Raw genomic sequence first — 10999 nt, forward strand, 5'->3', positions numbered from 1 at the left:
ATGTTCAAGGCCTTGAGATAAATAATGTTTATAAAAGCAAAATCCTTGATGATGAAAGGTCAGACTTTGCTAGGACTTCTGTAGTATCTATAAAGGTGGTTGAACTTATGCACTTTCTTAAGACAGAAACTATCATGAGATGTTCTTTGGATTTGATAAATACTGAGGCAAACCTTAATATTAGAATATTTCTCTACATACCTGTTCCACATTGTAGCCATGTTTCTCCTTTGCAATTGCAATATATTCATCCACTGTAATGAAACAATGTTATATAATTAATTATTCTCATTTACTTCATTTGCCCAGGTTGACTTTTTTTTTTTTTTTTAACAAAGCAAAGTTTAAAAACAATTACACTCTAGGGGTAAAAAAATAGCCAAAGTCTTTTTCCATGAAATACTATAAAAAAGACTTTCACTTCTATGACCAGGATCAGAAGTTCACTTGGTTTAAAATTTTACTTAGTATGAGTTATCTCTGTGACCATACAGCATCTACTTATTAAATTCACTGACATTACTAAAATTATTTTTGTATTAAAAAAAAGACCAATCTGTGGTTAGCCAATAAAGCCTAATTACAGTATAAAATATTAGGTAACTTCTATTGCAGTCTTTATTTGAAGAGACTTAATTATTTAAGACCCCATCTCATGTTTAGAGTTTTCCCAAAGCTTTTACCTTCCCGTTTCTGATTACTGTATAAAGGATGGTTTATCTATAGTTTTGCCAGCTATACATAATAACAATTTAAATATGCTTCAGAATCCCTAAAATTTTCTTCAGCTCTTCCTGCTAGCTATACAAAAGATGTTTGACTATTCCATTTTTCTTCATCCTCAATTATTGTAATCAAGCCAGTAGAGGTGTTTAAATAAGCACAGTTTCTATGATGATATATATACTGGCTATTTCAAGGCTTCATTGCTAAGAAATCTGCCACTTCACATTCAGCAGGACTCAGTTTTACGTTAAGTCCTTCTTGATCCTATATAATATATATATATATATATATATATATATATATAAATAAATTCTTTAAGCACATTTTTGAGAAGCAGTGGTTGAGAATTCTGATCGTAGAACAGCTGGTCTACCTGGACTTGGTTCCCAGCCCTGTCACTTGTTTTTGGACTTTAGGCAATTAACTTGACCTTTTTGTACCTCAGTTTCCTCACTATAAATAGTGATAAAAATAGTACTATATTTAGTACTATTCCTCCTAGGATTAAATGAGCTAATATACGTAAAGTGCTTGAAACAGCATCTGGCCCATTTTAAGTACTTTCTAAGAGTTTGCTGTTATTAATAGTACAGCACAGTTTAATATATAAATATGCTATTATAACAATAATGCTGTTAGATTAACAACTAATTTTTATGGATGTTATTATATCTCCCTAAGACTGGAAGCTTTTGATGAAGAAAATCCAAATATTATATTCTATTTAGAACCCATAGTACTTAAACATATGACAGGTCTAAACACATGCTGATTAACAAAAATGTCTTATAGTCCTATAAATAGAAGGCTGAACAATACCAATCACCCTGTGATTCTCAACCCTGGCTATGCATTAGAATCAGTAGGGGAGCTTTAAAAAAGTAAGTCCTGGTTCCACCCCCAAGATTTCTGATTTAATCAGTTTGAGGTAGAGGCCAGACATCAATAGAATTTTTTTTAAAGTTCCCCTAAGTGATTCCAAAGCACAGCCAGGGATGAAAGTCACTGCCCTGTACCTTCAGTTGGATATTCCACATGGACACACCACTACCAGGACATGTTGGCTTTCTGAATTTTGTTTTCCATTTTGCTAAGAAATGCACCATTGTATAAAACAGTGCTAAAACAGCAAAAACCAATGACACCCTAATGCTCAGTTTGTGACTGAAAACCTCTGCCTATAATGAAGATTGAACCAAAAAACCTGATCGTCTCTTTCAGGTTTCTCAGTACACAGAATGTACAATTTTGTGTTTTCTGTTAAGAATACCTCAAGGGCATATAATTCCTACTTTACCAGCTAGACTTTTTGCTGGTATTCTGAAGCTCTTAAATAGGAAGAATTCTCAGGTATGCAGAATAATACCCCGTTTTCAATTTTTAGTTCTCTTACTGCATCAATAAGTATGACTAGACTTACTATGCACATGATACATAGGACATCATTAATTTTCATGAAACTAAATAAACCATCATGGGACATCTTTAAGATTTAGTAAATATTTTTAAAAGACAAGCTTATTTTACAGCCACTAGAATAGCTGTTCAGTGGTTTTTGTTTGTTTGTTTTAATAAATCAAATGATAACTGAATGGAGGGGTGGGGATCTTAGTTTTGTTACCTGCACGTTTCCTATATCTGATGTGCCGCAAAGGATCAGGTCCGCTACATCACATTGAAGTCTAAAGCCACACCATGATTCAAGAAGTGCATGGTCAATGATCCAGAAGGTCTCCGTCCAGAAATGGAGAGCACAAAGATGACCTGATTGATGGCTGCTGAAGTCAGTTCTTTCCCCTTTCCTCTTTAAAATGGTAATGATAGTGGGCTCTTGGAAGTTTGAAGGCATTTCTTTACAGCTTCATATACTGAGGAATAGCCTGTGCAGATGTCTACATAGTAACTCCCTCCCCTGCTTGAGGATTTAAGCAGCAATGCCATCAGATCCTAGGTTTTTTCAGTCTTCCTGGGCCTGACACAAATTGGAATGATCAACCCACTATCTTTCAAAAGGAAAAACATTCTAACATAACAAGCTCCATCAAAAAAACAAAACAAAACAAAGACAAACTGATTTCTTATGAGAATCTAAGAGACCCAAAAACAAATATAAGTCGCATTTTGAATTGGTTGATAGATTCCCTATTGACATAAACATTCAATTTCAGAAAACTTACATTTGGCATCTGGGATACTGTGATATGGAGACCATACAAGCATTCCTCCATTGTCTTTATCGGTGTACTTTGTAGCACCTGGGGAAAAAATTAATTATTTTGAATACGATGAACTTTACATTCAAAATAAGTATAAACAAAGTAAGTTTTATTTTTATTTTAGTACAGTACCTGCAAAAGAGGACAAAGAAACAAAGTACAGGAAAACAAAGGAAGGAAAACAGATATACACTAAATATAGTAAATATACCATTTATAGATACGAACGAAATTTCACAAACACTGAAGCTTACCCTCTTTAAATTAAAAAGAAAGACTTTATTAAGTACATTTTATATCCCTACTTCTTAACGGGTAGTAAATCTGATTTAACCTTCTATACGTTACTTAGGAGTCATTAAAAACTCTGGCTTTAAAACTAGAGCGAATACCTCAGGTGATGAGTTAATTGTTTTGCCCATATCTAAATGGGCCAAGATTATTGTAATTTTTAAATACCTGTATCTGCTTTTTATGTTTTTTATTTAATCTTGTTCTCCTTGCTAGGAGTCTGCCAGTTATTCCTTTTTAGGGTTAATTTCATTTATTACTTTTTATATTTATAAAAGTTTGTACTCTGTGTAAGAGGATAACAAAGTCAAACCATGGAAAAGTTAATAATGCTATTTCTCCTTAATGTAATCTGAGAGTCTACCTCTAATCTAGAAGCATACTATTGCTGTTTCTAATTTATTTCTAATCTGTTATAATCTAAAAAGTCAGAAAAATCAAGCTCTATTGAAACTGCATGTAAATTAAGAATAGACAGAATGCACGAAAGGCCTGACACAGCTATCCCAGAGCCAAGTCCATGCCAGTAGGTTCTGTCTTTAAATACTCGATGGTCCTTTTCTGGCTTCTTCCTAATTCTTAGGTGCATTCAAGTCAATTAAAACTATGAGCTGTTGATAGCCACCAGCAACTAATGACTAGAATTCCAAAATTACTTACAGAAAACATTAATACAATTCTAAGGCTAAACTGTAATCATTTATAAAGTTATAAGCTATTCAGAATAAGGAACATTCATTTCCAGGGGTAAAAGTAACTACTATTATACTCCCAACTAGAGACTTTATCTATCAAGCAATAATTTAATGTCACTCAGCCGTTCTTTATTTTTGGAGAATCATAACACATCACTACTGTATATTCAATCAACAAATTTTAGTTAGAGAATGACACACTGTTAGTGCAATATGAAGCTAAAATTGTTAAGTTATGTACGTTTTACTATAAGGAAAAATTAGGTACGGAGAAAAAAGAATTGAGAGAATACTATAAAAGTATTAGAAAAAGCATAATTACAAAATAAAGCTAAAAGCAAAACATATTGCATTTTGTCATAACTATCTTTAATAAGAGAGGATAAAAATAGGAGCTGAGAATTTAAGAAAATGCAAGTTAGAAGTACATTATCTAAAATTTATATTCAATAAAAATAAATTTTAAGCTGTCTTTAAAAAAATTCTTTAAAAAATATTAAGGTATATATTTAATTTTTAACCACATAAAATAAAAACACAAAAGCAAAATAGCTAAACCACTCAGTGGAAATAAAACAGACATCTAAGTTGATCAGAAGCCTTTATTTAATTAATAAAATCTATTGCTGTTTCTAGTGAGTATCCTAAACATCAATCCTTTAATATGGGACTGATTCTTTTTCACTATGGATTGTGACAGTAAGATAATTTAAATACTACTTAACAGAACATGGAATGCAACAAAGAAAAGGCTTCCATTAAGTCTCAAGTCTTAATAGCATACATGCTTAATATTTAGACATATTTCCTTGCATCTGATTCTTGTATTACAGAAAGTCTGAATTAAAATATTTTCATTAAATATCTCTTCTTAAACAGATATAAACTATTTTGGTTTTTTTTGTATTCTCGCCCATGAAGAACAATAGTTAAGTTTCCTCAAAAATTCTTAGCACTGTAATTAAGGGCCCGATCTTCTGACACAAACTGGCATCCAAACTGTGGGGACTAACAGCTCTTCTAATATGGGTGTATGGGTGTGTATGTCTGGAGTATAGAGAATGCCTAATTAGGCATTTCACAATGTTCTTTCCCTGACTCTTGAATTGGACTCCACCATTTTCATTCATATATGTGTCCCACTAGGACCAAAAGATGACTGATGTTTATAGGAAATGAGAGATATCTTAGCATAATGGTTAAGAGTGTAACCACTTACAGAGCCAGACTCCAGGTTTGCATCCCAGCTCTGCCACTTCCTAGCTTTGTCACCTTGAGCAAATTTACTTAATCTGTCCGTGCGTTAGTTTAACCCATCTTAAAAAATAGGGATAATGAGAGCACCTTCTTCACAGAGTTGTTCAAAAATGAAGTGAATTCATATATGTAAAGTACCTGGCATGTGGTAAGCACTATCTAAGACTTATGATTACTACTATATGCTTACTGAAGACAGTTCTTTAAGTCCCCTTCTTTCTGTACGCTGGAAAGGCTTCTTCTTACCTTATCAATCAAATAAAAATACAAATGTATAAAATCTCATGGGGCTCTAACTCAAACGGCTGATGACCTCTCTTACCAACCCTTTGAAAATGAAACTGAATAGCTGAAATGACTTTTTTGTTTTACTGACAACTCAGATCTGATTCCTCTCCTATAAAATAGGAGAAAGTAACTTGCATTATTAAAAACAATTTACCTCTCAGGATGACTTGCATTCAGTAAAGCTTTACCCTTTCCATCATAAAAGTTGAAGTAAACCAAAATATTTAAAGGACATAAACCCAATTTTTATTTTGCTTTTATCTAAAACAGTGTTTAAGATTATACCTCAAAACTGTCTGATATTCAGAAATAATACCGAGAATCCAATTTGACTCAGCAACAAAATAACCAAGGCCTTAGAAGTAGCCTAGCTTCTGAATGGATCAAAAATAAACAAACCAAAACTTAGACAGCAAGCAACCACAATTTTAAAAGACTATAGTAGCTCAACAGTTATGAAAATAAAATTATTGAGCAATCAGTTTTTTAAAGTATTAAATGAAACAAAAGTTCAAGCCTTCTGAAAACTTTTAGATCTCCTTAACTGCAGTTGGTAAAATACATTTATGAGACCAATTTGGGGAAAACCAACAACAAAAGTATAATTTTGATTAGGATTTCTATACCAATAGCAAGTTTCAAAGTAAGTACAAAAATATAAATCTTCTATTTCTTTTAAGATTTCCTTTAAGACATTCCAACTAAGGATTTTGATGGAAATTGTGGAACAAATATTCTATATAAAGAACTTAAATATTGAGATCAGTAAGACACTACAAATATTTTTTAAATATACTTAATTCACCAATTTCAAACTGAGGTAAACAAAGACATTCCAAGAGGTACACAAGCATGAATAAGTTTTCTGGGAATCAGTTTTCAGAACTTCAAACTTCCCTGTGTTTTCTTCCCCGAGACAATCTGCCTGAGAACTCACCTGCAGTCTAAGCTGTACACTTATTCTACTTCTGACTTCCTTCTTCACAAACACCCTTCCCTCACTTAAAAAAAAAAAAAAAAGGCAGGTCTCTCACCCATCCCAAATCTTACAAGAGTACACTGCCTAAAATTTAAAAACCTCTATGATGTCAAATGAACATCAGCAAAGCTCTCTTTTACTCAAGGCACCATGACTATTACAGTTTTAATTAATTACACATTAATTATAATAACTCAAGCCAGAAGAGATTTAACACTTAGAACCTTTTGTTCACAAGAATACATACTATGATGGTAGATAAATTGGATAGGTGATCAATAATGCACTTTCAAGCACAAAAATGTATTACAAAATTCTGTGAGGAAAATGCACAGAAATGATTTCAAAAACAAAAGGAACAATGTTAGGAGCCTGTTCATATATTTTATAAAATAGATACTACCACATTACTATCATATTTACATTTAATTGGATGCATTTCAAATAAGTATATAACAACTTTATTTCAAAGTGTTAACATTTTCAGTACAATGGAGATTACATTTTTCAACTAATAAACTCAGTGACAAATAACAGATGTCAACTTAAAAATATGGGAATCTGTTTTTTCAAATTTCTTCTACAAGTATGCAGGCAAAATATTTTGAATGCCACTGCTTTATATACATTAATTTTTACTTAATCTTGTCATATAGTTAATAGTGTCTCCCTTTTACAAATGAGAAAACTAAGGCTTGGATATATCAGGTACCCAGTTCATCCAAGGTCACTACGCCATAGTGGCTAAAAGGCATACGATAAGAGGTAAGACTCTTAATCACCACACAAAACTGCTCCTCATGATGTAAGCATAGTCAGTAGGCACTAAATAAAAGTTGGGGAGGCCTAGCAAAGAATCAAAAGGAAAAGAGTCACCTAAAAAAGAATCAAAAATCCACTTAGTAAATTTTTATAACAGCATTCTTAGCAATGGTCCATCAATTAACATAAACTGTTCCTAATCTCCTAACTTCAGTAATTCCAATTTAAATCTCAGTTCCTTTCATATTTTCTAAAATACTCATATTAATAATTCATTCTTTCTGTCCTTAATTTCTATCGTCTCCTCCAATAAAAATATCCTCCACAAAAAAATCCTCTTTTAGTTTTCCTACATTCTGATCATCATAATCTTGATACCTCAGGAATTTTTCTTCCAAATGACTTGGATGGCTACGGGTGGGCAATCTTCATGAAGATAGATTGAGTGGTTTATGAGACTAAAGATAAGAGTACGAAGAAGGGAAAAGGAGAGGAGCTGACCATTTCTCAATTTCTATCATTAATTAATAAACATCTTTTCCTCTTTATCTCTTCCAAAGAAATATGTTTAAGTTCTCACCCAATGATATTGATTGATGTGGGGTAAAAACTTCACACACCACCACAACACTTAGAATAAGATAGAGCAGTGGTACTATGTTGAATGGCATACAGGCTCAAAATTTCCTTGTAAAAGGTGTCTAATAATTGATAATCTACATTTGCTTGACAAGATTTGCCTATAACAACTATAGAAAAGCCCACCTAAGTTTAAATGATAACTGGTTTTAGTTGTGTCCTTGGGTTCAATATTCTGCAGATTATTAAGGAGAAAATGAATACAGGCATACCTCATTTTATTGTGCTTCACAGATATGTTGATCAAGTCTATCAGCACCATTTTTCCAATAGCATTTGCTCATTTCATGTCTGTGTCACATTTTGGTAATTCTTGCAATATTTCAAACTTTTTCATTATTATTACATTGTTATGGTGATCTGCAATCTTGGATGTTACTATTGCAGTAAATGGTTAGAATTTTTTAGCAATAAAGTACTTTTTAATTAAGGTATGTACATTGCATTTTTAGACCTAATGCTATTGAACACTTTTATATGCACTGGGAAAACTATAATTCGTGTAACTTGCTTTATTGTGACATTTGCTTTATTGCAATGGTCTAGAATTAAACCTGCAATTATCTCTGAGGCATACCTGTAGATGAATTTAAAGAATATCATATTTGTCCTTATTCTAATAAAAAGTATCAACTATAGTCTGAGTAAATTATTGAGAATATAACTTTAAAAATTGTAATATTTGTGATTTTTCCCTCAAATATTCTACTTAGACAAAATATGATAATGTAAATTGGATAATACAAATAGTGGCCATGTGAAACCACATAAAAAGTATTCTGTACTTTCAATGAATTACTTTTCAAACTTTGAAATTTGTTCTAGTATTTGCTTGCTTGAAATTTTTTCCAAAAGTTGCTACAGTGATCAGGCCATGGCATGCATAAATTTGGTCTAGCATGAAGTCTGGGTCTTAAATACAACATCCTTAATCAACTTGTGTATAGTTGTCTATGAAATATAAACCTATCTAATGGGGCAAAAAGATAGGTATGCTTATTATGCTGCTGAGTTCTAATTTGGAAATAAGTTTATTCCAGAAAAAGCAGTATACCAATGAAAGCCCCAAATCAGAAAGGAATAAATGTATGCAGAATCATTCTTCACAATTATGAAATTTAATCTTCACTGAGTAACTGCCATTTGCCCACTCACACAACCTTGGCAAGAATTCCCCGAAGTATTTTTATTTCCATTTTACAGCTAGAGAAACTGAGGTTTACGGAGGGCCAGTGACTTGCTCAGGGTACAAAAATAAGAGATGAGTGATTAATTCAGTCTGTCTTAAGCCAGAGCAAGCACTTTCCAAATGTCAAGCTAAAACCTGAGGCAGAGCACTGTAATGTGAAAGTGCCATTCACCTACTCGCTACATTAATAAAGAAAATTAGTTTCACAACATTTAAAATTATTTGAAGCCCTCCAGCACACACAGTGATAGCTTTTGAATAAAATGTATCAAAGCCACGTCATTTAGAAGGCAGCTTTTGAATAAAATGTATCAAAGCCATGTCATTTAGAAGGCAACTCTGATCTAGTGAGCACTTTTGTATCATTGTTTTTACCTGTTGAAAAATAGCCTGCGCTGACAATCCTTTTAACACACATTATTTTACCCTCTCCCTTGGGACAAGAAAAGCTGTCTAAACCCTAAAAATCTTTAAATGGTTGGTAAATATCACTTTGCATTGCAGTAATGGGCAGGAGAGGAATGAAAATACCCATCGAGACCCTATAATCAAATAAACATGCTATTTCCCCCCAAGAAATACAAGTAACCCCTATTAATATCTAATATAGAATTCAAGAGTCTGACAGAGACACAACATTACTATAAGCGGGCAATGGGCAAAAACTAAGTACAAGAAGCGGGGGTGTGGGGTGGGGAAGCCCCTTCAAAGTCTGCCCAAAGCCTGAACTGAAGAGGGTCTGTGGTGGGCTGGGGGGAGAAGGAAATACGCTCCACTCCGAGAGGCTCCAACAAGGGCGCCTCCATATGCGGAACTCTCGCCCAATCCCCGTCCAGGCTGAAATCCCGTGACCGCCAGAGAGCCTGTTTGGAGAAAAGTAGACAGGGAGCCCGCAAGCTGGGTTGGCAGAGGACGCTGGAACCTGGCTGCTAGGGGAGAAAATGTCTCCTTGGCAGCTGCAGTCACTGTCCTGTGGTCTGACTTCCCAGGGCTGGCTCTGGAGCGAGGTGTGCCTCTGGCTTCTCCCCACCCTCTTCCCCCAATCCCATTCGCTCCGCGGCTCCTACACTCCGCAAAGCTGTCGCCACCAAAGCTACACCACCTAGCCAAAAAGAAAGAAAAAAGAAAATCCCGTGTGTGCGCGGGTCGGGCAGGGCTCGCCCTCGGCTTCGGCCGGTGACAGCAGCCCGGGGATCGCCGCCCTAGCAGAGCGCGGGCCTCCGCTCCCGGGGGCCGGTGGTGTGGCAACTGACATTTGCATGGTTCTTCCACACACAGCCCGCACACCCTCTCCTCCAGCTCTCGGCCCCGCAGCCGCTCCACCCCCGGCCTCCGACCCCTGAATCCGCCGAGGGGCCGTCTTCCTCCGTTCACCCCGGGCTCAAGCGGTAGAAAGGTGATGCCACTAGCGGGCAAGTGGCCTCCAAAGGAACCATGTTAACCTTGCAATGCACACATCTGCCCACACGCCCTGTGTCACAGCCCTGCCAAGCGTGACAGCCTCCCCGCCAAAGATGCCTGCCCATCCCAGCCCCGCATCTCCTCCCAACCGCACACCCGGACCCCAACCCCACCCGCCCGCCCTCTACCCCTTCCACCCTAAACCAATCCCAGAAAAGGGGAGACAGGATTTTGCTTAAGCAAACAGATCTACCTGGATCAAATTCAGGGATCCGAGCTTGGTATTCAGCTCCGACTCTCATCCCAACATCTGCAAAGCAAGGTCAAAACAGAAAAAAAGAGAAAGGCGTGGGGGCAGAAAAAGAAAGAAAAAAGAAAAAAGGAAGAGACACTTAATAAAATATGAAAATTGCTGAAGGGAGGAAAGAAGCGGCGGGTGGATGGGAAGATATTAACTCCGGGCACTCCGGGAGATGGCAGCGGATGGGGGCGGGGAGCTGGGGGGGGGGCGAGGGCGGAGGATTGGGCGAGGGCGGAGGGACGGGGTCGCGGCGGG

General features: G+C 35.8%; 1 protein-coding gene across 6 annotated transcripts in view; it reads right to left on the bottom strand.

Annotated features, from left to right (window-relative positions):
• Positions 1 to 10999, bottom strand: part of RCOR3 (REST corepressor 3) — a 50438-nt gene that overhangs the window by 38874 nt on the left and 565 nt on the right. For 5 of the 6 annotated variants that reach the window (XR_009505721.1, XM_059938643.1, XM_059938652.1 and 2 more), the window contains exons 2-4: positions 10697 to 10753; positions 2904 to 2981; positions 202 to 254 (exon numbers count right to left, since the gene is read on the bottom strand). Coding sequence is in view for 4 of the 6 variants with exons in the window: in XM_059938643.1 (XP_059794626.1) it covers positions 202 to 254; positions 2904 to 2981; positions 10697 to 10753 (188 nt within the window). In the remaining 2 variants the exon portion in view is untranslated. Of the gene's footprint in view, positions 1 to 201; positions 255 to 2347; positions 2699 to 2903; positions 2986 to 10696; positions 10754 to 10999 lie in introns of those variants that run through there. The other variant, XM_059938680.1, reaches the window with a different exon arrangement.

The sequence above is a fragment of the Balaenoptera ricei genome, chromosome 1, assembly GCF_028023285.1.
Source record: "Balaenoptera ricei isolate mBalRic1 chromosome 1, mBalRic1.hap2, whole genome shotgun sequence".
Lineage (NCBI taxonomy): Eukaryota > Metazoa > Chordata > Mammalia > Artiodactyla > Balaenopteridae > Balaenoptera > Balaenoptera ricei.